The sequence below is a fragment of the Trichoderma aggressivum genome, assembly GCF_033847375.1.
Source record: "Trichoderma aggressivum f. europaeum strain CBS 100526 chromosome Unknown scaffold_010, whole genome shotgun sequence".
Lineage (NCBI taxonomy): Eukaryota > Fungi > Ascomycota > Sordariomycetes > Hypocreales > Hypocreaceae > Trichoderma > Trichoderma aggressivum.
Genome location: NW_026946376.1, coordinates 1 through 25,687, shown reverse-complemented (window position 1 = coordinate 25,687; position 25,687 = coordinate 1). Strand labels below are relative to the sequence as shown.

General features: G+C 48.0%; 9 protein-coding genes across 9 annotated transcripts; 4 read left to right on the top strand and 5 right to left on the bottom strand.

Moving 5' to 3' along the window:
* Positions 1-723: 723 nt before the first annotated feature.
* On the top strand, positions 724-2,655 carry Triagg1_3408 (uncharacterized protein; the record flags this gene model as incomplete). The annotated part of the gene is made up of 5 exons (XM_062897697.1): positions 724-948; positions 1,007-1,040; positions 1,100-2,244; positions 2,306-2,559; positions 2,628-2,655. 5 exons carry the CDS (start codon positions 724-726, stop codon positions 2,653-2,655), a joined length of 1,686 nt encoding a protein of 561 aa, XP_062757397.1.
* A 91-nt stretch (positions 2,656-2,746) lies between these two features.
* Triagg1_3407 (uncharacterized protein) lies at positions 2,747-4,849 on the bottom strand (the record flags this gene model as incomplete). The annotated part of the gene is made up of 1 exon (XM_062897696.1): positions 2,747-4,849. The coding sequence occupies one exon, from the start codon at positions 4,847-4,849 to the stop codon at positions 2,747-2,749; it is 2,103 nt and encodes a 700-aa protein (XP_062757396.1).
* Positions 4,850-6,243: 1,394 nt separating this feature from the next.
* On the bottom strand, positions 6,244-8,021 carry Triagg1_3406 (uncharacterized protein; the record flags this gene model as incomplete). Its single annotated transcript, XM_062897695.1, has 5 exons — positions 6,244-6,405; positions 6,487-6,986; positions 7,044-7,544; positions 7,599-7,926; positions 7,992-8,021. 5 exons carry the CDS (start codon positions 8,019-8,021, stop codon positions 6,244-6,246), a joined length of 1,521 nt encoding a protein of 506 aa, XP_062757395.1.
* A 474-nt stretch (positions 8,022-8,495) lies between these two features.
* Triagg1_3405 (uncharacterized protein) lies at positions 8,496-9,756 on the top strand (the record flags this gene model as incomplete). The annotated part of the gene is made up of 4 exons (XM_062897694.1): positions 8,496-8,616; positions 8,676-8,902; positions 9,203-9,366; positions 9,417-9,756. 4 exons carry the CDS (start codon positions 8,496-8,498, stop codon positions 9,754-9,756), a joined length of 852 nt encoding a protein of 283 aa, XP_062757394.1.
* Positions 9,757-9,852: 96 nt separating this feature from the next.
* Triagg1_3404 (transcriptional regulator family: Fungal Specific TF) lies at positions 9,853-12,387 on the bottom strand (the record flags this gene model as incomplete). Its single annotated transcript, XM_062897693.1, has 6 exons — positions 9,853-10,426; positions 10,488-10,649; positions 10,705-10,885; positions 10,944-11,173; positions 11,248-12,138; positions 12,215-12,387. The coding sequence occupies 6 exons, from the start codon at positions 12,385-12,387 to the stop codon at positions 9,853-9,855; spliced, it is 2,211 nt and encodes a 736-aa protein (XP_062757393.1).
* An 839-nt stretch (positions 12,388-13,226) lies between these two features.
* On the bottom strand, positions 13,227-15,170 carry Triagg1_3403 (uncharacterized protein; the record flags this gene model as incomplete). Its single annotated transcript, XM_062897692.1, has 9 exons — positions 13,227-13,242; positions 13,300-13,340; positions 13,391-13,456; positions 13,519-14,029; positions 14,091-14,148; positions 14,205-14,292; positions 14,350-14,587; positions 14,638-14,719; positions 14,783-15,170. 9 exons carry the CDS (start codon positions 15,168-15,170, stop codon positions 13,227-13,229), a joined length of 1,488 nt encoding a protein of 495 aa, XP_062757392.1.
* Positions 15,171-15,654: 484 nt separating this feature from the next.
* Positions 15,655-17,022, top strand: Triagg1_3402 (uncharacterized protein; the record flags this gene model as incomplete). Its single annotated transcript, XM_062897691.1, has 5 exons — positions 15,655-15,779; positions 15,851-15,902; positions 15,958-16,052; positions 16,107-16,790; positions 16,845-17,022. 5 exons carry the CDS (start codon positions 15,655-15,657, stop codon positions 17,020-17,022), a joined length of 1,134 nt encoding a protein of 377 aa, XP_062757391.1.
* Positions 17,023-17,674: 652 nt separating this feature from the next.
* Positions 17,675-19,369, top strand: Triagg1_3401 (uncharacterized protein; the record flags this gene model as incomplete). The annotated part of the gene is made up of 1 exon (XM_062897690.1): positions 17,675-19,369. One exon carries the CDS (start codon positions 17,675-17,677, stop codon positions 19,367-19,369), a length of 1,695 nt encoding a protein of 564 aa, XP_062757390.1.
* Positions 19,370-19,664: 295 nt separating this feature from the next.
* Positions 19,665-24,276, bottom strand: Triagg1_3400 (transcriptional regulator family: Fungal Specific TF; the record flags this gene model as incomplete). Its single annotated transcript, XM_062897689.1, has 10 exons — positions 19,665-20,913; positions 20,981-21,161; positions 21,215-22,191; positions 22,470-22,786; positions 22,844-22,928; positions 22,982-23,079; positions 23,154-23,225; positions 23,284-23,675; positions 23,741-24,155; positions 24,214-24,276. The coding sequence occupies 10 exons, from the start codon at positions 24,274-24,276 to the stop codon at positions 19,665-19,667; spliced, it is 3,849 nt and encodes a 1,282-aa protein (XP_062757389.1).
* Positions 24,277-25,687: the final 1,411 nt, after the last annotated feature.

Here is a 25,687-nt window from a genome sequence, read left to right as displayed (position 1 = left end):
TTTTGAGATATGATGGATGACTCTCGCCAAGCCACCAGTCATGCATGTTTCAAGACCGTAACGGAGTACTTTTGGCGCTACTTTACAACTAGAGGCTTCTAGGCACCTCTACACCTGCAAAGAAATATAGATGTAATAGAACCTATTAGAGAAGTATAGACATATGAGCAGTTGCTGGAGAAATACAAACATAATAGTAAATATTAAAAAAAAATATATAAGTAGCTAGAGTAGCAGATGCTTAGAAAACAAGCGTGTTATTAACGGCGTGGGTGTTCGAAATCTTCTCAGTCTCGGGTTTTCTGTCCTCCACTTGACCTGCACGTAGATTAATAGACTAGATTTCGTTTATCAAGACTCCTTCATAAGCGCCAATCAACGCGACCTGTTAAGGAGTCAGAAACTCTTACTCATTAATGTCTCCAGTGTACATTCGACTGTAAGGCCGAGAGTCTCGGTAGTATTAACAACTGTTGGAGTAGATTCGTCAATCTACCCCAACGCATCTTTTCTACCCCAACTCGCGTTCAACTTATACAGAGCAGCCCCATATCACTACTTCATTACGAGCACGGTGAGTCAGAGCAAGTAGACATCAGAGTGATGATCATTGCAGATGGATTTATAAGACGGTAATAAAGACCCCAAGCCCCCCTGTCCTTTATAAACAAATTTTCTAGCTTCTGAAACTAGCAAGTCCCATCTCCTCGTAGTTCATTTGACATGGCCAAGGGTTCACATAGCAACATGGCACCTTTAGTTACAGATGGCATCCTCCTAGACGATACGGCGAGTCCAGAATGGCACTCGAGCGTTTGTCTCACCAATGGCATCCGGAAGGATCCCACCATTGCCGATATCGATGCCCGTCGACAGGCAGTTGGAAAAATGGTGGCTCCGACGGGTGCCTATGCTGATTCCGACATGTTCAAATTGCAGTGTTCCAGAGTCAGTTCATCTTTTTGTAAATCCGTAAACTGCGTGTAACTTACCCTCGTGAACAAAGTCATCCGACAGGCCGGCTGCAAAGAGATGGGATAGTAAGTGCCATTTCTAGCTACTTCAAGGAGACACGTCCTCTCTAACGATGCCGTCTCAGATCACCTAACGGATGAATGTCGAGCACGAGCTCCTGGAATCTTGAAAGTAGCCGCGAGGTTTCTCAAGAGACCGGGAATGATTTCACTAGCTGGCGGTCTTCCCAGCCCCGACTATTTCCCATTCAACTCTATAAGTGCTGCGATTCCCGAGATACCTGGTGCTGCCGAGAGCGACCTATTCGAAGCGGAATCCATCATTACAATGGGATTACGCGACATCGCATCCGGAGATGCAGCGTTTGACCTCTCTGTCGCGTTAAACTACGGCCAGGCAGCAGGTTCAGCCCAGATGATTCGCTGGATTACCGAACACACAGAGCTCGTCCATAAACCTCTTTATGCTGATTGGGATACTTGTCTAACTACTGGGAGCACGGCTGGCATATACCAAGCGCTGCGAATGTTATGCGATAAGAACAGAGGCGACTCGTGGATGACGGAGGAGTATTGTTATGCTTCTGCCTTGGAGACTGCTCTCCCAATGGGCCTCAAGACGGTCGGTATCAAGATGGATGCCGACGGCCCCATACCAGAAGTCATGGACGAGCTTCTCACAAACTGGGACGCCTCGAAAAAGGGAGCTCGAAAACCACATGTCTTGTACACCGTGCCGACCGGACAGAACCCAACAGGATCAACCCAAAGCGCTGCAAGAAAAAGAGCGATATACAAAGTCTGTCAGAAACACGACATCTATGTCATCGAAGACGACCCCTATTACTTTCTTCAGCTACGATCCGATCCAACCCCCAGTCACAACTCTTCAAAGCTCCTTACCAACATATTCCTCTCCAATCTCACCCCTTCGTTTCTCAGCATCGACACCGACGGCCGGGTAATGCGCATCGACTCCTTTTCGAAAGTCGTCGTCCCCGGAGCAAGAATGGGCTGGGTGACGGCCTCCGAGCAGATAATTGAGCGTTTCATCCGGCACGCTGAAACGGCGAGTCAAGGACCCAGTGGCTTTTCTCAGGCTCTCATATATAAGCTAGTTGACGAGAAATGGGGTCACCAAGGATTCCTCGACTGGCTGCAGCATCTACAGGCAGAATATACTGAGAGAAGAGACGTGTTGCTGGCTGCGTTTGACAAGTTCCTGCCAAAGTCGATTGTGAGCTGGAACTCACCGAGTGCAGGCATGTTTGTAAGTACATATGAAGACCCAAGAGAAATGAAAGCACAAGGACTAATTATGATTGCGACAGTGCTGGATCAAAATTAGCCATAGCTTGCGGCCCAACGCAAAACTATACTCTGCTCTTGATATCGAGGAGGAAATATTCGCTGCGTGTCTCAAGAGGGGCGTCCTAGTAGCAAAGGGCTCCTGGTTCAGAGCCGAGCCGGATTTGCCTCTGGACGACGTGTTTTTCCGCCTCACGTTTGCGGCGTCCAGTGCTGAGAATATGGAAGTGGCTGTTCGAACGTTTGGAACGGCTCTTCGAAATATTTTTAGTCTGGTGTAAGCTTAACGCGCTGCATACAGAGAGCATATACGGAGTCGAAGGAATTAATTGGACTTTTGCCTAGTGACGACGTTTTGAACATGAACAACTAGCTTGGTATGAATATTTACTATGAAAAGATGAAGCCTTTCTATTGGAGTAATACAAATGATATGTTTAGCCTCTTACCGTAAATTACAATTCTCATTGGATTTCATTATAACATTCCAAGGTGGACGCATATCGATCAGCCGCCTCTATACATGAACCAATCGCATCAAACAAATGCGACTGCTTGAACATCTCCGTAAACAGTTTTAACACCGAATACGCCATCTGTTTAATCGTCGTTGTGCTGAATTCGTCATCCAGGGCGGGATTAAAGAATGGAGTTTCTTTTAATATCCGCGCAATGACGCGAACCAGCACCTTCTCCTCATCATGCAACAAGTGGCTCTCTAAGCTCGCTCGCTCCAACCATTTACTCAGAAATAGAGCACATTCCAGATTAGCAATGCTGTGAACAATGCTCCAGGATACAATCTGGGTTTTTGACGCATATCTCAGGCCAATTCGCACTGGTATGCTGAGCGCATGTGCACTTTGGAGAACTGCCGAGTATAGGCGCGGCGAGCGTTCTGGTAGGGGGCATCGAGCAAAAGAGGCTGCAATCACGGCAGGATCTCTGCTGCTAAAGTTCCGGCTTGGGACTGCATTGAAGCAAAGTCTTATCCAGGCGATCCGAAACACGGCCGTGGCGTTGAAACCCAGCGGTGCCATGTGGGCAATGGGCTGTGTTGTGGATTCCCTGCTCGAAGCCCAGCCGCTATCCCAACGGCAGAGAGCCCGCCTAAACTTCATGTAGACGTCTTCCGACAGCGGTGTTGTATCGAGATCCGCACCCGACGTATCAATGTGTAATAGTGTGTCCCTCGTGAGCTGGATCTGCTGCACGAGACCATGAATCGAAACCAGACATCCAAACGCTGAAGTTCGATGGTGCGGACCTCGAGCTTCACGAGGGACTACCAAGTCCGAGTAATAATCACCAAAAGTGCGGCATATGGGGGGATCGCGTCGCCGGATTTCCTCCCATTCGAGTGCTGTGGCAGCCCACCAGTGAGATTCCTGCTGTGGCATTTTGATCGACCAAAGCTCACGAGCCATGAGCCGCGGCGGTGTGTCATAGAAGATCGAATGTAAGTTGAAGAGGATAAAGGCGATGAAAACGGTTCGTCTGCGTCCTTCGCGTCGAATCCATTGCAACCAAGTCTCATCTTCAGATGGATCCTCTTGGCACAGATAATCTCCCTGGTGTAAGTGTAGCACGATTTGTTCAGCCAGAATGAAAGCATCTGGCAATAAGTTCTTGTACTCCCATGAACATAGGGACATGCAAATGATCATGGCTTGAATTGTCTCGATGTTTATGGCTGGTTGGCTTGTATGGCCTGCCGAATTCGCCGCAATATTAGGCATGGCTTCGAGCGCTGGCCTTGCCTGTATAGTCGAGTTGCGCGCTGCTTCCACTACGGCTGCTGAAACTTTGTTGAGTCTCGCATCTATGATGCTTTTCGCGGCGTAGTATAAAGACAAGGCTGGCTCTGCCTCAAACCGATACTGCGCGCCCATTGCAGCCATCGCGAAGACAAGCTCTAGAGGCATTTGAGAGAGGCTTTTCGTGGACAGTTGCAGAAAAGGTCGGTGCAAGTTAAACCCGGAGAAACCTTCGATATACCTGCTTAGGGTGTGTTTGGAGGGGAGCTGGAATTGTAGGGGGAGAAGAGCAGCGTTATCTTGAACAGAAGCTGAAATTTGGTCGTAGTCTTGGGGGGACATGTAGCACGGGTTCCTCGGCGCAGAGGGCAAGTATGCTTCAGCACTCGGGGAAGCAGTCGATACGTTGGGTAATCTAGGACGAGGAGGTATTGTGGAATCTTTGAGAGGCAGCTGGCGTAATAATTCAGAGGCACATGGCAAATCATCCTGCCAGATAGATTCCTCCGCTCTGCCTGAGACCTCGCTGGCAGGTGTCGTCGTCTCTGGCAACGGTTGTATATCGAGGGAAGGCGCAAAGTCAAATGGTTGAAAGTTCATGGGAAATTCTGGGCTGAAAAATGAAAGGTCAAAAGGGTTGTGTTGCAGCTGGAAGCTGTCCCAGAGCATGTCCAACTCATTCGTGAGTGCTGTTGGAATCAGGTTGGCAGCCTCGGGAGGGGAGACTTGAGTGTCACTCGTAGACAGAACCGAATCGGTATTTGGACCACTATCAGTTCTAATCTCAATGGCCGATCCAAAGTTCAGCATAGAGGTTTCAGAGTTGTCAACCGATTTCCTTTGTCGATTCGGGACACTGGGGCTGAGAGGCCCATGCCCCTCGGACTCTTTGGCTAACTTCACATGGCGAGAGAGTAGGTCTCTATTGCTGATGAGTACTGGGAAGAATGGGATTTACAAGGGCAACGATTCACATACTGACGTGAGAAATTCCGTCCACAGATACAAGCGTGGGGCTTTTCTTTGGTATCTGCCAGAAGTCCAAATCAACGGGGTTAGTCGGTCATTGAACAAGATGGGGAGTCTCATAGAATAGAATCGCGTACGTGTTCTCTCATGCCGGCGCAAGTGTTCAGTCCTTAGAAAGGACTTGTTGCAGAACTGGCATGGGGGCACTTTGACCTTGTGCCGCATCTTGCCTGATACATGTCGCTGGCGTTGCGTGAGTCGCCTCTTACATGAAGATGGCTGGAATCTACCCCAAATTACTCCGTCCGATGAAGCCAAGAGGCCCACACAATATCACACCGACAACGGCGAAGCACATGTAATATCACATGACGTGACTCAGTGTAAGCCGGGTTTTGGAAAAATAATAATCCATCAGCAATGCTCCTTGTTTCATTCCGCTATTTCAACCTGAATCCATTCCTTTGACGAAGGGGTAAGACAGATTATGAGCTGATAGTTAGATTCTACTTCTTCGATTCGGACTATATCAATCAACCAAGCTATTTTCTATATTCTTGCTCATCTAGATCAATGCATTGTTAATTACTTCAGAACTTACCCTTCAATTGGAGTGTAGATCAACACGTCCAATATACGCAGTATCTGGGTTTTCTCTCCATGGCCTTTGGGATACTGTGGCACTTTCCAGAATTAATTATTAACAGTATAGACCCCTATTTGTCTGGATAATATTCGCACAGGTAAGGCGACCTCTTCATAGAAGGATAATGGGGACATATTTATAACAAGGGGAATTCTGGCCAACACCCCAGCTATGCTATCCAGCATCACACGTCGCGAATTTTTAAAAAAGCAAATGACTGATGAATAATGATACCAGAAGCTAATTATAGAAAGACATAGCCGTAGTAGCAGATACTAGATAAAAATCTCGATAGTAGCAGAGAGTAGTGGCAGTAGCAGATACATGAAGATATTTAAGCACCTTTGGTATTTAATTTTTATTAGATATCTGTAAGTGAGAAAATAAAACGTTTCCCTTTGCGTTCTATTCTGACACTTGAACCTCATGCAATCACTGAGGTGCTAGCTAGCATTTCCCTTACATTAATCGTGGTATTATGACAAGATTATATGGTCATTGTAAATTACCAAGCAAACAACCACAGTGGCTTCAACATAGGAATAAAGTGCATGCAGAACGAAATCAAATTGGTGACATGCCCATACCGCTAAACTCTCTCAGCATCTCTCTTAGCAGCCTCAGGTAGAACAGCAGAGACATCCTCGATAGTATTGCTCTTAGCATAATCAAGCTTTTCGTCCGTATCATATACTCCTTCAACCGTGTCTCCAAAGAGCTCACCGATTTGTTCAAGGGATAATTGGCTAGTCTGAGAAATAATCAGCATCAATACGGTAAAGAGTGAGATGAGCCATTTCAGCGCCAAAACGAGAAACAGAGGACAACTTACCTCGGGACAATAAAGCCATATGAAAGTGCCTATCACAGTCGTACAGCCAATGAAAACCAGGTAATACTTCCAGCCAATAACTGCAAAGGCAGTTGGCGCACACTGTAAGAAGATGATGGTGGCAACAAAAAGGCCCGAGACAGATACTGCAAGGCCCTTTGCACGCAGCGGGGTTGGAAATATCTCGGAAGCATAGATGTAAGAGGTGGCATCGGAAGTCGATGAGAAGCAAGCCATGTGCCAGAAGAGAAAGAAGACAGCTGCTCCAGCCACGCTTCGTGAACCTGTGCGTTGGAAGATACTGACAGTGATGCACTCGCCAACAAGAGCCGTGATGACACCAGCAAAGCCAACAACAAGCAGACGCGTACGGCCAACACGGTCTACAATAAGCGAGTTGATGATGTTTCCAAAGGGACACACGGTAATCCAACCGCATTGAATCAGAAGCTGACGAACGGTAGAGAACCCGAGAGCTTTATATAGCGTTGGGCCATAGTCTAAAACGCAGAGTCAGAATTGCTTTCTTCCCTTTCTCATGATGGTTTATGACATACTATTAATCACCAAGGTCGCAGTTCCCTGGCAGCCAAACAAGATAAGAAAACCAATCAGGCACCTTTTACGCATGCCAGGCGAAGTAAAGAGATCGATGAATCGATGCTTAGCCATCTTCTCGTGTTGAATGAGGCTTCTAAGCATGCGAAACTCTTCCAGAATAGCTGTCCTATCCTGAAGCATTGAATCATCAGACTCTGCTCGTACCGCTTCGAAGGCCTTGAGAGCCTCGTCTGGGCGATCCTGATCTAGAAGCCATCGAGGTGATTCGGGAAGAAACGAGATACCAATAGCGAGAAACAGAGGCGGGAGGCACTGGATAGCCAGCGGAAGACGCCACTGTGCACCAGACGCGTTCACAAAGAAGAACCCAAGGCCGACCCAACTGGCGAGAGCGTATCCGATACAGATCATGACACCGTGCATACCGACGAGAAGGCCGCGAATACGAGGCGGTGCAATTTCGGATTGGTAGAGGGGGATGAGGACGACCATGGAACCTAAAGGGCACAATTAGTGGTGCGAAGAAGTGTATCCAGGTCGTACAGTCATACCTATCCCAAGCCCTGTCACGAAACGAAAAACGAGATACATGGCGATATTGACGCTGCCTGCCTGCAGAGCGCCTCCAATAAGAGCAATGATGGAGGTGAACAAAATGGCACGCTTGCGGCCAAGCCAGTCGGCGGACTTGATGCAAGACAAGCACCCGAAGAGACCACCAGCCTGGAAGAGTCCATTGATGGCACCCTCAAGCTGTGTGGCATTGGGTCGAGTATCGAGTTCAAAGTATGCGATAAACGACGGCTGTCCAAGAGTCGTGGCGATGATACTGGAGCAGTAACCATACGTTACACTGCCGAGGGCCACAAAGGCCACGATCTGATAAGGCGAATAGTCAGTTGATGCCTTAAAGATAATCATGAAGCTATAGGACTGCAACGTACCAGGATCCGAAACAATGCCGGCGAAATCATTTGGACTGCTGAATTCAATCAACGTATGAGATGAAGCATCCAAGAGGATATTTTTGGGAGGCTGTCGATCGGAGAGAATAAGGAGAACAAATAGTCTTACAAAGTTCCACAGACTGGAACCGCTCCCTTTCACCGCATGTCAAGCTAGTAACAGCCACCCAAGTCCTCTTTCAGGACCATCCGGGATGTAGTCCACTAATTCGCTAAGAAGCCGAATCTCGGCATCTTGAGTTTACCAACGATTTTCGCCCTCACAAATAGCTGTAATTTGACTGTATATCCTTTCTCTCCCGTTACCCCGGATTACGCTTCTCCTTTACCCCGCAGACCCCAGCTGAATCGTGAATTAATCGATGTGGGGAAGTTTGAGACACCGATGCTCACGATGGACTCGTGTTTATAGCTGAAGAGGCTGCTGCTCGTTCCCAAGCCTCCCAGAATGTCGAACATCGGCTTGGCCACTCCGAACGCAACATGATGTCGATTGACAAGTATAGTTTCCCACCCTTTGATGACCTGCCGTCTGTTCCGGGGCAACCACAGGGTTGTCTATGGGGATTTTTCGACAAGGATGGAAAGGAGGATGAACTTGGTAGTGAGCTAGACATGCTCCCTTGCATAATCTTCTTGGAAGTTCTAACCTAGACTCCGTAGCCCTCAATCTTCTTAACGCCGACACTGTGAGAAATGCCTCGCTTGAGATTCGTACCGGGAAGCACGTGCAACTGGATTGGCCTATGAATAACCTTGAATTCCCGGGCTTCGGTCGCATTCCCATTGAGCATAATGTGAAGCAAATGGCTTCAGAGGGTTTCCTCGGGCTTGATGATGAGATCAAAATCAATACCCAGACAAGCTCTCAGTGGGATAGCTTGAAACACGTAAGTTGACTCATAAGATGAGTATACGAATTCAGTGCTAATATTCTATTCAAGTGGAGTATACAGAAACAAGGCTTATTCTATAACGGTTTGTCCATTGAAGATGCATTAAAATCACCACGAAATGGGTTTCACAGTCAGTCCTTACACCCTACATTGCCCTCTCAATCAAGGCATCTAACCCAGATTAGATGTTTGTGAACGAGGTGGAATAGTTGCCAGAGGAGTGTTAGTTGACTGGGTAAGTTTAAACCACCGGAATGGCTAGTCTAACTAGAAATTCTGACAAGAACATTACAGTTGAGGTGGTGGGAACATCACAACCCAGGCAAAGAACCTCCGTCCGCAATATCACCCTATGCGATCCCTGTCTCCGAATTAGAAGAAGTACTCAAGTTTCAAGGCACAGAATGCCACCAAGGAGACGTTTTCATCGTTCGAACTGGATTCGTCCGTTGGCATAAGTATGACAGCATACCATCTCTGAAAGAAACTTAGCTGATTGCCGTTATAGTCAAGCGGATAAGTCTACTAGAGCTCTCGGAACTAATCAGCAGCATTACATGATTGGTGTAGCAAATAACATGGAAACAGTTCGCTGGCTCTACTCCAAGCACTTTTCAGCCGTTGCTGGAGATACAATGGGATGGGAGGCTTGGCCTTATCCTGAGGACTGCTGCCTTCATGAGTGGCTCCTGTGCCAGTGGGGAACTCCAATCGGGGAGCTGTGGAATTTGGAGCAGCTGAGTGTTGTTTGTGCAGAAGTAAAGAGATGGTCATTCTTCTTAACAAGCGCTCCGATTCATGTGATCGGGGCTGTTGGATCTCCGCCATGTGTCATTGCTGTATTCTAATGACTATGGAGATATACCATACTGGATGTCAACTTGCGATATGGACGCATCTTAGATACACATAGAGATACAGGTATAGAGATGAAAAACTCAGGCCTAATAAGAGATTCCATCAATAGTATCGTAGTTTGGAACCTCCAACAAATCGAAAAAGTTCACTTGACCTGCATCCAAATCAGAAAACAGATCATCCAATACAAAAAGATTCGGCAACATTTCAGCGTTGGTGTAACTAAAGGCAGAATAATCGTTCGATAACATAGGAATATCGCCCAGTGCCTCCAGAGGTGGCCTAGATGTTGAGTCCATGGCACCTGCGATATCGAGTTCTCGTGTGTTTGATTGTCTTCCCATATCCTCCATGGTCCCCGAGTGTTGATTATATGGGTGGGTAGTGCTCTTTTGTTGCTGTGAAAGCCCAAGAGCAGGGCTAGCCGTCACCATACTCAGCTCTCCAGATTTGTTTCGGTTCGTAAGCTTTCTACGAAGTCGTTCAATAATGTCGACAAATAGTTTCAAGATCCAACCGCTAACGGGCCATGACTCTTGAAGACAAGTCAAGCCAAGCATGCATGTTCGTGCTCGGTTTTCGGCAAGTTCTCTCCCAATAGCTCCTGACGTACAAAGAGAGAAGACATGCATAGACAGAGAGTTGAAGAGAGCAGGGATACTGCTCGGAGGTCAGCTAACCAAAGATTTTCAAGAGAAGAGATCCAAAAGGGCACACGAACGTATGGATTTGGCAGAGGCGGACGAGAGAGGTAGAAAGGATATCTTCCATCACTCTCGTAACTTCATTCGCAGCAGCCATAGCTTTCGGCCGATCTCCCCAGAAGTTTGAGGCAGTCTCATCTCCAGTACCTGTAGGTCGACAGAGAAGGATCACACCAAAGCTGTGATGGTGAATATTAGTAACGCAACTTGGAATGTTGGGATTAAATTACATACTTGTAAGCCATGAGAAGCATTGCAGACCACAAGCCTTGGCCCGTCTCGGCATAGACTCCTTTGTATTGTAATGCGGCTGGAACCTGCTGTCGAAAGTTTTCCAAATCGTCTTCAAGTTGGGTCTTTTTGGTAGGGCTCGTTGATTGGACTGCTGCGTATCGCGACGCAATTATTCTGCTGACTATGGTTTAAAGCTGTTAGATTGGGTGTAGGCATAGGACAACCAAAAAAGGACTTACATATTATGGATAGACGTGCCATTTGACAGGCATAAATCGCTTCTTCAGCCCCTAGAAGATTCTCATTGGCCATGTCGCCGGGCTCGAGCATCTCTACATCACAATCTCTTTGGGAAATATGCTGTGGTCGACCGATAGAGCCACTCGTAAGCGTATCTCGAATGCGTATACACCACCATATGCGCCTCCAGAGCTTCGACTTCTCACTGCTCATATGAGATTTGGCAGTTCTATCAGTCCAAAGGTGTTAGCTGTTGGTAACAATCCAATATTGCCTAGGTATAAAGTGCATGTAGGTACTCACGATCTATGCATCCCTAGACTTTGTGCCAGGCTCACCGCGATGCCCAGCCAATGCCACGAATCCTTCTCGTCATTCGATCCGCCCCACCAGAAGCTCATCAGGAATACAGCAGCAACGTTATTCTCTTTGTCTGGATCCAAGTCGGCATCGTACAAAGCTTTGGCTTGTGTGTAAAAGACTGTACGAGCATGCTGCCTGCTCTTGCATCCTGTCAAGGCTATGTCCGCCTGGTCACATATTGTAGCAGCAACTAGCAACAGTGCATTCAGAACTAGCAAGGACATTTGGTTGCGAAGACACTTCTGAAGAAAGTCTTGCCGGTTGAGCAAGGGAAAGGCTGGATGGAACCATCGGAAATACACATCAAGCATCCTCTCCAAAGCATCTGGGCCCAGGCGATGGAGAATGTTCCTCTCACGCAACAGGGTCACTTGAACATTAGCAATGTTCTCACGCCCCATGTCTGAGGGATCAAACCCCTCAGCAATAGGAAAATGAAGGCGCTTCTGATAGTTGAGTCTATGACTCAAAAAGGGAGCCAGCACATCGTGGATGGCATAAGTAAGACTGAACGAATCGCCAGCGTAGAAAGTTCTGATGGAATCATTTATTGGCTGTTGTGTTGGACGAACGCTCTGATCGGCAATATGCAGATAAAACAAAGCACTGGAATCGGTAGGAGCTCGGCGTTCGAAGGATTGCGATAAGCCGTGTAGTAAATGGCCATCCACGGGTTCCACGGTCGAGACACCCTCAGAGATAAGAGTTGCATGACTATTGCTATGGTCTTTAAGAGACACCGGTGGAGGATCCTTTGGAGGTGATACAGAAGCCGGTGTTTCGCCTCGTGTTTCTCCTTCACTTGGCGGTATATTCTTCCGACGAACATATCTATGACACTCGTCAGCCCCGTCATCAAAATTGAAGAAATTGCTCCGAGAGATAACATGTCATAGTTCCGACCTACCGTCCGCGCTTTGAATCGATCAGGATACACTCCGCCTTGGCAATCTGGCAGCCTGAACAAGGAACTCCAGGAGCCGCATCACACTTGACCTTTTTCGAATTACATCGGCGGCATGCTATCCGTGTTCTGTCCTTCGTACGGAGCCGGTTTCTCCTGTCTTTCGGGTTCTCCATGGTGTTTGGAGCGCTTCCATCGCGGCATCTTACCACAACGCAAGTCCCTGCCTTCTATTTTATTCCCGGCCTCCGTCATGCGAACAATTACCACGTGCTCTTTGCTATAGTTCGCATAACATGGCATGTCATCCCAAATTCCTCTCCCCGCATTCGCTCGGCTTCTTCGGGGGGCGTTCGCCGGTCTGCACTCCACACCTGTCTCCGCCACCCATCTCGGCTCCAGATCTTTGTTGCCTCATCTAGGATGGATGGATGGCACTAGTCAGTCGACAGAAGCCGATGCTGCTGACCATTTTCTACAGAATACTCTTCTTCTACAACCCTGGTCTGCATTTCTGTACCGTACTTCTCAGGTTATGCATATGTCTCGGACATTGGGGAAGATCACGTTGAGCTTCGGCATAGTATAATCCTACCCGTAATGTAGGATGGTGATTATGGGTACTCTGAAGCCAGCACTACTAGTTGCTGATGCAAGTGCGGTGGGGACAATTCACTGCTCAGCTGGCTGTAACAGACCTCTATTCCCGGTCCTCTCTGACGGAGAGAAATAGAGGCCGAGAAGTCTTCTTCCAGTCAACCCACAAAGCAGTTTATTCCCGATTCTAGACCCAGAGCTAAGTACAAGTTTCCCTTTTAGGCGTAATGAAACCAGACAATTAAGCGAGACTCATGCGTGATCATTCAATTAATGTCTTCTATTACCGAATACAACCGGCTATGCCGTGACTCTATAGTTGCTACATGTTGAAAACACTTTCCCTTGAATACAAATTTGATGAGCTGGACAAATTCGCCAACACTCGAATTCACTGTCGTCCACCGTCTGCTGAACTTTACGATGAATTCATACTAGTTGGCTGTTAGTTATGCCCCTAGTTTAATTCAGAAATGGTGACGATGACCTACTTGATCAAAATTGTCTTTGGCTCTGTGAAAGCTCGTAGTGCCTGTTACAAGTTAACACCCGTAAAGCATAGAGGTGAGAACCCAAACCTACGTATTCACCAAACTCCCTACCAATCCCAGATGCCTTCTTTCCCCCAAATGGAGCTTGTATATGCATCTAGGTAGATAATCGTCAGCGGATGAAAAAGATGAATAGGTTGGGTCCCACTCAGCACGTACCATGCTCACACAATTGACTCCCACGACTCCAGAGTCAATTCGAGCTGAAACTCTCAGGGCCCGGTTGATATCTTTGGTAAAGACACCCGCCATCAAGCCATATTCCGTGTCGTTTGCAGCCTCAATCACTTCCTCTTCGGTGTCAAAAGTCTTGACGACAACAACCGGGCCAAATACTTCATTCCTGTAGATCTCTGCATCTGGCTTTGGGTTGAGAAACACGGTTGGCTCTATGAAGCAACCTTTGGTTCCAATTCGATTACCGCCCACCACTAGCTCTGCTTCCTCTTTTCCTCGCGAAATCATGGCGTGTACTTTTTCGAATGCCGCTGAGTCGGCCAAAGGGCCGTATCTTGTATCTGGGTCTTGAGGGTCCCCTATACCAAGTGCTGCTGCTTTCATCCGTTCGACGTATTGGGCAATAAATTTCTCAGATATAGACTTCTGCACATAAACTCGAGAGGCGGCGACGCATACTTGGCCGGTTCGAGCTAAGATGCCATTGACAGTCCTACGTGATATTAGTCTTGTGTATCAGATTATATATGACTGGTAGAGGTTTTTTGGCTTACCAAGTAACTGCATTGTCGATGTCCGCGTCTTCAAATACAACTGCTGGACTTTTCCCTCCTGTATGTTTATTAGATGTGCACGTTCGTTTATTAAAGGCAAGCTGTAATGCATACCAAGCTCCAATGTTACCCGTTTCAGGTTGCTCTGTGCAGCTGCAATTTGTATCTTCTTACCCGTACAGACTGAACCTGTGAAGCTAATCTAGCTATTGTTAGCACTCCATATCAACCATCAAGATACTTTACATGCAGCACTCACTTTGCGTATACGCATGTGCTCAGCTAGCAACGCGCCAGTCTTGCCATCACCTGGAAGGACTTGCACAACGCCAGGTGGGAAACCAGCTTCTTCAAATAACGGAGCCACAGCGAGAGAGCCTAGGGGGCTTTTCTCTGAAGGCTTCACGATGAGGACGTTTCCTGTTGCTAAGCATGGTGCAGCCTTGATAAACAATGATGCCACAGGTGAGTTATACGGGTTGATAGCAACGCATACACTATAGAGGCGTTAGACGATGATTAAATGGATTGGAAGCCGACTGCTTACCCAAGAGGCTCTTGCCGAACGAGTTTGACGAATCCATCATCAGCTGGAAAGTAGTCACCCCGTAACTTATCGGTCCAGCCAGCTGTAATCTTTGATAAGATCACTTCGATATCCCACTTTCAAACGTATCATGGGAAACACATACCATAGTACAAAAGACAATTTTTGATATAATTCTTTTCTCTGGTGGGGATTAGAGAGATGGGATTTCCCGTTGTAAGAGAGTCGAGATGCAAAATGTCGGGCAGTCTTGTCTCCAAAAGATCAGCCAGTCTTCTAAGACAGTCCGACCGCTGTGATGAGGTGAAAGTAGCCCACGGGCCATTGAAAGCTGCTTCGGCGTGTTTTACGGCAGCGTCAACGTCGACTTTGTCGGCAATTGGCATCTTCTCTGCAACCAATGTGCCATCTTTAGGATTGAGTAGCGACAACGTATCTATAGAGTTTGGCTCTGTATACTCCCCATTAATATACAGTTTGTTAAACAAAGTTTTGCTAAAAGAAATTGGAATAGACTGGCCAAGCAGCGCCATGATTGAGCTGGAATGCAAGTTGAATGGTGAATTCGGAACGCTTTAAGCCTCAGTATGGATGGTTCCTTGTGAGCACATGCTCATAATATTATATCAATGTTAATTTATTTTCCGTCATGACGTTCATGTTGCTATGCACAATCTTGTAAGATGTATGGGGCGTTGAGTGCCTAGCATAAAACTTCTCGGCTTCTTTCGGCGACTTCGAGAAGCCGAACACATAAAGCGAAATACTTGTACCAAAAATAGCCCGACGTTTCAAGTACATGGTATTATTAAGACAATCTATCATCGGCTTCTGCTTGCAATTGTGTGGATACCGGATGTTCCGCCAGAGGATGAAGACGATGACATGATGCAGCACGTACTGGATAGAAAAGGCTGACATGTTCGGCTCAACATTATATTTCAGGAATATAATTGGCATTGACTGTGTATTCATTGTAGCCTTTTTAAATCATTTGAAGTCCAAAAACAGCGAAAAATGGCAATGAAAGCTGTAGTCTTCCGGGGCGCTTTTGATGTTGGTGTTGAGACGAAAGCCAAGCCGACTATTCGCGATCAAACGGACGCTATTGTAAAAGTCACAATAGCTGGAATATGTGGAAGGTACTGTGTAACTTTTTCTTCTATCCAAGGCTTCTTCATGGCTCTGTAAAGTGGTTGCTTACAATTTATAGTGAATTGCATATGTATCGTGGCCACCAGAAGACGGCCACTGGTCATATTATGGTATGTTTGGCAACCAAACAATTTGAAACGAGGTTAACATATCTCCCACTACTAGGGTCATGAATTCATTGGAACCATTGATCAAATAGGCTCAGATGTGAACAGATTTGCAGTTGGCGATGAAGTTGTTTCCATATTCTCGCCCGTCTGGTATGTTCACCCACATATAATTCCACTCAAACGGTAATAGTAACATGCAACTAGTCTGAGATGTTGGTATTGTAAACAAGGTCTTACTAACCGATGTGTCGAGGGAGTCGCTTTTGGGACCCAAAAGCTCGATGGCGGGCAAGCTGAGTTTGTGAGAGTACCTTTTGCGGATGGCACTCTACACCTTGTACCAGAAGATTTGGATAGGTCTCTGCTCATCATGATGTGCGACATCTTTCCGACAGGTTATTATGGGGCCAGTCGGGCTATTGAAGGTTTACAAAACCAATTACAATCGCCACTGACAAGCTTTCATAAACAAAAATCGATTTCGAATGGTCAAAATGGGGACGCAAATGGTGATCAATCTCTTGATCCTCTCGGGTCCTCAGTCGTTGTTTGCCTCGGTTGTGGACCTGTCGGTATCTGTGCCATTGCCACTGCTCGATCAAAAGGGATTCAGACCGTTTTGGCAGTGGACAGTGTCGATGACCGCCTGGAAGAAGCTGCTCAACTAGGCGCAATTCCGCTCAACTTCTCCAAGCACGATATCTTAGAAGAAGTCAAGTCCCGGACCCAAGGTCGGGGAGCAGACGCCGTCATCGAAGTGGTAGGCAACCCAGCAGCTCTCAAGTCTGCCTTTGAGTTGTTGCGTCCATGTGGAATTTTATCTTCAGTGGGCTTTCACCAAGATGATCTTCCATTCACCGGGCTGGACTGCTATCTGAAAAACATAACGTAAGTCCCCTGTTTACTCATTTGGTGTGGCTGCAAACTTACACACCGATGCAGTATGAACTTTGGTCGGGTTCCAGTTCGTACAGTCTTCAATGATGCACTGCAATGTCTGAGGGAGAACCAACATGCATTAAAGAATTATGTTACTCATGAATTATCGCTGAATGATGCTGCTCTCGGTTATGACTTGTTCGAAAGGAGGGTTGCAAGAAAAGTAATACTACAAGTCTAATTAGACTAGATAATCCAGATCTTCAGCCTTTCAATGTTATCATTTCTACTCTTATAAATCATGAGCTCTTGCAAATCTCTGCCATTAGGCAAAGTTCATAAAAGACACAAGGCGATGTCGCGATTCCTCGCCTGGTACTCTGAATATCACGTCCATTCATTACGCTCTGCAGCAAGAATTCTCAATATTGCTCCACTGCACAAGTGCCTCGCTACTATTCACGCCTTTGGACTTGTCAGCATCAGAAGAGGTAAGTCTGCGTCTCTCGACATTCTTGGTCATGATGGGTCATCTTGCAAAACACGAGTCATGTAGATACCCTTGTCCAGACGAAGTAAGATTCGCGGGGAATAGCTTCGTCGGCGTCGGCTGCCGATCGCCGACAGCGTCACTTACCGGTGGCCCCTCGGCCGACTTAGACCGTCCAACAGCTCCTACCATCGGCTGGATCTCAAGAGGCCGATACTACGTGATCCTCGGGTGAGGTTATGAGACCTCGTTTGTCATTACATACAAGATAGATGTAAGGGGGCACTGTGGACTTTTGCTTAGCTGGTGGAAAGAGTAATGGCTTCGACATTACGAACCTCAGTCGTGTCTACAACAACAGCTTCTAGCTCTTACATCTTTTGAATCATCAATATCAGCCACAATGATTGAGAAACCGCACATTCGTATTGGCAATGTCTCCGGTGCCACGGGCGACCACCCGCATGCTATGGCACGCATGGTGCGCTCGGGGAATGTCCATGTCATCACGGGCGATTGGCTATCCGAGATGAACATTGCTTGGAATGCCATCACCAGGCAGGAGGTCGACGAGAGCCTAGGATATGAGAATGGCTTCTATCAGCAGCTTGAAGAATGCATCGATGACATTGTTGCGCAGGACATTCGAGTCGTAACTAATGCTGGTGCGCTGAATGTCATGGGCCTATACAACAAAGTGAGACGCCTCTGTGAGCAACGAGGATACGAGAACTGCGTGGTGGCCGCCGTATTGGGAGATGATATCACAGACTTGCTCGTGGACAAGGTCTCAGGCAAGAAGCATACAGGTTTCAAGCACCTAGACCATCCCGAAATCTCCCTTGACGACTGGAACTTCACGCCATGCGCCGGAAATGCCTACATTGGCTGTTGGGGCATCACAGCGGCTCTTCGAGCTGGTGCCAACATCGTTATATGTGGAAGATGCACTGATGCTTCTCCGGTAATGGGAGCAGCTGCATGGTACTATGGATGGGAAGAGGACAAATTCGACGAGCTGGCAGGATCTCTGCTAGCAGCCCACTTGATCGAATGCGGCCCATACGTCGTTGGAGCGAACTTTTCCGGCTTCAAAGACTTCCTTCCAGACCTCGTTGATCTTGCGTTTCCCATTGCTGAGATCGACTCTAAAGGGGGTAGTGTCATCACCAAAACCGCAGAGGGAGGAGGTCATGTCACAGAAGGGACAGTAAAAGCCCAATTGCTGTACGAGCTTCAGGGTCACCTCTATCTGAATCCGGACGTCGTCGCCGACCTGTCAGCCGTTGCTGTGCGGGAAGAGGCAGCAAATCGTATAAAGGTGACGGGTATCAAGGGATTGGCGCCTCCAGCTACGACCAAGGCCATGATAGCAGCCAGAGGAGGCTACCAGGCCGAAGCAACATTCTACATCAACGGATTAGACGTTGCGGAAAAGGCAACCATGATGAAGAACCAGCTGGCTCATATTTTCCGTGACAGTCGGTTCAGCAAACTCAGCATTGAGCTCTATGGGACACCAGCCGAGAATCCGTCATCTCAGCAGGCTGGTACCGTGTCACTGAGAGTGTTTGCACAAGCTCGCAAGAAGGAAGATATTGATGAAATCAACTTCAAGATCCCGATATACGCCTTGCGTATGCAGAGCTATCCCGGCTACCACATGAACCTCGACTTCCGAACAATGACACCACGGGCATTCATGGAGATGTTCCCTGCACTGATGCCGCTGTCATTGATAGATCACCACGTCCAGCTGAGCACCGGAAAGGTCATCAAGGTTGATCCACCAAAAATCACATCAACATATCCCATAGTACGGCCATCGGCAGACACAACCCATCCCGTAGACCTTTTGTCTTTTGGCCCAACCGAGTTCGCTCCCCTTGGCAGCATTGTCCACGCAAGGTCGGGCGACAAAGCCGACAATTCCAACGTGGGCTTCTTTGTTCGAGATGCCTCAGAGTATCCATGGCTGAGGACCCTATTGAGCGTTCACAAACTCAAAGAACTTTTGGGCGAGGATTGGCATCGCGGCAACCCGAACAGAAGGGTAGAGCGAGTAGAGTTTCCCAACATCAACGCCGTCCACTTGTGAGTACTATATCTTACTTTGCACATTAACGCATACTGACGAATGATTCTAGTCGGATACTTGACAATCTCAATGGAGGCATAGCGTCATCGGATAGAATTGATGGGCTTGGAAAGGGAGTTGCCGAGTATTTGCGCAGCAAATATGTGGATATACCAAGAGCATTCTTAGAAAGAGGCCGGATATGAAGTCAATCTTGTACTAGTACATATATTACATACAGTGTAGAATAAGATGTTAAACACCTGGATCTCCATTTTGCGACTTTACTTTGCCAAATGCATGCTATTGTACAGATTCATTGATCCATGCCCCATTCATTACCCATGAATCTGTCATAGCCCCCAATTTCGCCCAACCAATCATTGCTAAGCTGCAAGATAGCATCATCTCCCCATGGCATATTATACATCCTTTGGAGCTCAGGTAGGCAGTCTCGGAGAGCATTATCGGCTGCCAGAGGCGTCCCGAGGCTGAACGCCTGCCTTCCACTGTCTTCTTGTAAGCTATTGTCACTAAGCCCCGTAAAAGCCGTCTCTCGAGAGTGATATCTGCCATTGTTAGATCCGACTCCCGCCAAGGTAGCCTCAGAGACAAGACTATTTTGCACATTGATATCATTGCTTGGAGTTCGGTTTGAAGATTGCATAGCTGTCATTGCCGAATGGTTGTCTTGCGGAGCGGCTAAAGAGCTAGATTGGCGAGTATGTGAAAGTGCTTCCACAGCGTCCTCGACGAGAGCATCGCTGAGGCGGTCAAATACTTCATGGCAATTCTTTTGTGAATTACACCTCTCGGAAACGCCAACAATGACGTTTGAGCACGCTCGACAGTCGTTGACAATCTCAACAATGGTCGGCTCCTGAAGCAGCTGGAATAAATTTCCATCGCCCTCTCCGCCATTACGACGACGTCTCTTTTCTCGGAAATGTCGACTCAAGGCATATATGTAGGATATTCCGGCCATGAAAACCGCATGAAGCACCATCCAAGAGAAATTGATCTTGCGCGATCGGAACAGGTAAGCGTAGAGTGTAATCGACTGCCTTGCTGCTGAAAAAACATGCTGTAAATTAGATCCATCTCGTCCATCCGAGACTGTAAAAGCTGACGGACGGTAGAGGAGGAGAACACCATTGTGGTATAGCAGCTCATACCAAGCTTTTGATCGAAAGCTAGATCGGGCCTCGGCAAGGGGAGTCGACAAGTCCATATCCGGAGTGTTGAGACAATTTGTTTCTGCTCGCCATGCGTTCAGTTCGGTAGCAAGTTGATCACGTTTCTGGTAAAAATCTGCCGAAGATTGAATACCACCTTTGACGCCGCGATGCAGTGAAGTGAGGCACCGGCCGCAGATATCACGATAGCGCACGATATGAACAAAGATGGCCGTGCGATATCGAGATGGGATTTGTGAGGAGTCCCGGTCACTTCCAGGACTCAGAGTAGCCACGCTCGCTGTTTCTTCAAAGTCATCGGTCGGGAGTTCGACATCGATATCTTCAATACAGATAGCCAACGGGCGTCCTAGTGTTACGGATATGACTCTATAACATTACATGTTCCTAATCAGCAGATATTCTAGAGAGTCAAATGATTTTTGGAAGGGCTAACCTGTCGAGAGCATAGACGCTCCAGAAACACCTTCGACGAACTTCGTTTTCCTCATATTTAGGCGATAAAAAAGACACATCGGCAGCATCACGTCTCGGGCCAGCTGTCCGGTACGTGGCCTCGCGATGCAAACCAAGCTCGAAACACATGCGCACCGCAATACCAACAATGTGCCAGAGACCTGATTATGGAGCCGTCAGCTACAGATGGCTTCCCTTGGCAAGAGGAACTTACTATCAGAAGCATGATTTGTTGAATTGCTCAGTCGGAACTGGCAGAGCAGTAGCATGGCTTGCAAAGCCCGTAGTCCGCCCTCAAACAGCACGGCATTGAGATAGTCGGTGGCCTTTTGAAGATGCGTTTCTGCATCCGGTAAGACCCTCCAGTTGAACTTGTATACTTGAGATGTGGCGATGGCCAGGATCATGTGGAACATGAACATCTCAAAGGGGTGCGTCTTTTCAAAGCTGGCATCGCTATAGATGCCATCCACAACGGCCCTGACCGCCCGCGGATGTAAAAAGGGGTAGCTAAGATGATCGTGGGCCAGATATGCTTCGATGAGACTTCGAGCAAGCTGTTCCGCCGGAAGAGAACGATCCCCGGTGTCCCAATCTGTCCTTCCGGGACTCCGGCGAGGAGGCACAGAAGATACCGATGAGGCTGGTGCGTCTCTTTCAACATCGACCGCGACGCCGGCTCTCACCAGACTGGCAAGAATGATGCCACTCGTCGGCCCTAGGAAAAGGCTATCACCGCCAACACTGGTAGAAAGAAAGGTCACCTCATTCGCAACTTCGTTATCGCTGGCGACAGAAGACCGCGAGCTGGATCGATCTTCCGCATCTCCTGCCGCTCTGTGGGCGACCATTCTATGGGCCTTGTTGGCCGATGTAAGTGCCTTGTTGGCCGCCTCAAGCTGCTGGATTCGGCGCTCAAGAGTCTGGACATGACTTCGCGGGAATGTGGGCTCTTTGACCCTCTCAGAATAGACACACGCAGACCTTGACTTCTTGCAAGGACTGCATTCCGGCCGTGTCTTATCGCACCTGGTCTTGCGCCGATGGCAGCGGTCGCACGCCTGAATCTGGGATGCATCGACGCTCATCTCACCTGGCCTGACATTGTCGCTGGGACCTTCGGAGGGACCTGGCCGATGATTTCGGAGAAAAACGATGTCGTCCTTGGCCGAGATGGTCTGAACAGGGCCACTATGGGCTGGAATTAGCTGCTAAAACGCGCCCTCCAGCCGGGCTTTTTATCCACCCGCTGATGTTGAGGAGTTGTCGGTCCGATCTCCGCACAGCGGCAAAGGGCATCCGAACACGGCCTCTGTTCACATACAAAATTGGGGGATACTTTCACTGTTGGCAGCTAATATCTGATGTTTGAGGACATTCAAAACGAGCTTGACAAACAATTACGTGAAATGGTAATTCTATTTACAATTACAATAGGTGATTACAATGTCTATTGCGCTTCTTAGTACTTGAAGAAGACGCCGTTCCCTGCTCCGCCGTTCCGGTTGCGCCACACATAGTAGCAGTGCATGCAGACACAAGAAGCCGAGACAAAGAGCAGCAAGCCTGCATTGGTCCAGTGTCCGGTGGGATATCCCTTCTTCGCTTCGTCGGCCTTGTAGATCCACACGCCGACAATCTGGCCCGGCGCCCCCATGGAAATGTTGAGCGCAATAGCCAGGCCAATTGCGGCAGTTGAATACAAATTTGAGGAGAGCCAGCCCAACAACGGGGGGATACAGGCAAATGAACCGCAAGTTGCGATAATGAGGCAGCCGTAGCGAGACTGGACCGCAGCGTTAGTTGGGAGAGCGATTCAAGAAGGAAGACGAGTATGACATACTGCAAAGTGATCGGCTGGAAGTGTAGCCGAAGCAATGAAACCTACAGCTCCAAGGAGGGAAAATGCGGCAGAATGCAAAGCACGTCTAGGCCATGGTCAGCGATTCAGTGATTCACAATTTGCCGTTGATCAACTCACTTGTTGAAGTGGTCGCCAGACCATGAAGCGAGCAAGGTCACAACGTAAGCTGCTGCGTAGGGGGGCACAGTCATGAGCTGGGCCTTGAGATCGGTAAACTGATTGGAGGATGTTTATCAGTGTCTATTTCTCGAATAAACATAATTTTACGGATCGAGAGGATCAAGCTTACTCCTAATCCAGCAACAATGGACGGCGTGAAGAGCGACAAACTAGAGAATGGGGTAGAAATGCCAAAGTAGATCTGGGACAACAGTCGTCAGTGGTGATTCGTTTCAGATGCATAACAGAAACTCTCTTACAAAGTAATGGGCCCAAAGTCTCCATTCAAAGAGTGTGGACTTGGCTTCCGCCCACGTTAGAGGTTTGCCGGATCCATGAGAACCCTGGTCAGAGAGCCGCAAAGCCGCAAAGTCTTTCTCCTCGGTCGATAGCCACGATACTGTCTCGGGGTAATCCGGGAGGAAGAACCATACCAAGAGGGAAGAAGCCACGGATGGAGCTCCCTCGATGATGAAGAGCCATCGCCAAGCAGAGATGCCGCTCACTTGGTTCATATGACCGACACCAAAGGCAATCGCGCCACCGAACGCGCCGGCCAGCGTGGCAGATGCCAGAATGGCAGCAACTCGAATCGATCGTTCATCTACGCGGTACCAGAATGTCAAGTAGTAGACCAAGCCGGGGAACAACCCTTAACGAGAACTATTAGCAGCCGTACGCAATTATTCTCAAGACATAATGATATCCACCACTTACCTGCTTCAACAACTCCCAGGAGGAATCGCACCGCCGTTACTGACGCGTGGTTCTGTGTCCCAGCAATGCCCATCGTGATGGCTCCCCAGGAAAACATGAGGAAGGCAATCCAGCGGCTCGGCTTCAGCTTCTTGAGGAAATAGTTGGACGGAACTTCAAAAATCGCATAGGCAATAAGGAAAACCATGAGCGCGATTGTGTACTGGTAGTTGGTCATGTGCGTCTCCGTCAAGAGGTCATTGCCTGTGGACGAGTTCAAGACCTTTGCATTTCCAATGTTTGACCTGTCAAGGTAGCACAGGAGATAGATTCCTGCCGTGATTGGAATGATCCTCAAGTCTTGCTTCCGAACCAATGCCCTAGATCGAGCAGCGTCAATGTGTCCCAATGATCCATCGCGGATATCAGACAGATGCTATAGTAGAATTAGCAGAGTGCTGGATAGAGATTCGAGTGTTGGTTGCATTGCATACCTCCTTGGTTGCTTCAACGTCCTCGTCCATGTGAACGCCGGCGAATTCTTCCTTCTCCGCCATGTTTGCTGCGAGAGACTGATTGAATCTTCTTGGAAATTCTTCTAGAATTACAACCGTCCAGCGAATGGTGACACCCAAGACGCTCAATGGATCGACTACCCCACAGATTCAACAATTTCGAGATCGAGCCTTTGTACATATAGCATTCTCTTCCCCAGGAATTACCCCAGATCTCTCCGCACCTCGAATAGCCTAAAGAAACAGTCCGCCTTTTGCGAATATCGGCGGCATGGGGCCGCTTTCGGCGGAGAGATGCCGACAACGTGGCGCTAACTGCTGACCTGGACGTTTGCACTACGGGCTTACGGCTAGGAGAAGCGGAACTCTTGTTAGCGACAGCAGCCTCTAGAGTCTATGGATGTTGTAATGCCATCAATGACAACATGGAAGTCGATGAGAACTAGACCAATGCTGGATGCGGAGTGCTTGCTTCAGCGTGGCCGCGTCAAAAGTGCATTTACCTTGTAAACTCCAACTTAATATCTAGTCTAAGCGGCCTTGTCAAGCCGATGGGTCAAACAAGCTGAGATTTACGGAATGGTTCACCGACACATTTTCGGGCCCCGGAATTCGAACGGAATTTATGAGCCCAGTTGTCGTTGTTTCCAATAATATGCCGAGCCAATCATCTCCACAATGGCTGAAGCCTACTCGGGATCTCACTCTGAGGTTCGCCCACAATACGATGTGGGGTCGGCATCTTGATGTTCTCCTGGCTTGGATCTGGTTCATCACCACGGACTTTGTCGAGACCGTTCCTCATACCTGACCCCCAGGTTTTTTGGTCTCTCAACCCCTAGCCAATGGTTTCTCTCGCTATGGAAAGGGAAGTAATAGAGGAAATCACTTGCTGAAACAGTGGTTCTATGTCTTAATACAACTCGTCAACGCTTATATACTTGCCTGTACCACTTTGGTGCCAAGTACCGCATGTCTCAGACAGCAAGATTTACAGGTGACCGAGAAGGCGGTGGTGAACCAGGCTGTACAGGGTGATAAATGAGCCTCGAAATTGCAAGTTGTCATTAGATATGGTCATACTGTAAGCATATAAGGCGGTGAACAATAGAGAAATTACATACTCTTGCTCACACAGCCAGCCCGCTAAGCAATCCCTTAGCTATAACCTCATATACGGCGTCAGCACTTATATTTCACCAAAGTAGAACAGATCCGACACTCTCTTCAGCTTCACTATTCCAAGTATTCTTAGTTTAGCTCTCAATTTCCCCGCTGATCTGGAAACATTCTAGAACAATCACAAGGTAGACAAGAGGCCTTCTATGGTCGCAACAACGGGCCTATTTATGGATGCAACAGCTAGGTCAGAGGAAGGCTACGCCCCAGCCTTTGGTTCAAAATCCAGAATCAATCCGTAGCTCAACCTGATTGGCCACAGCCGACCAAGTCA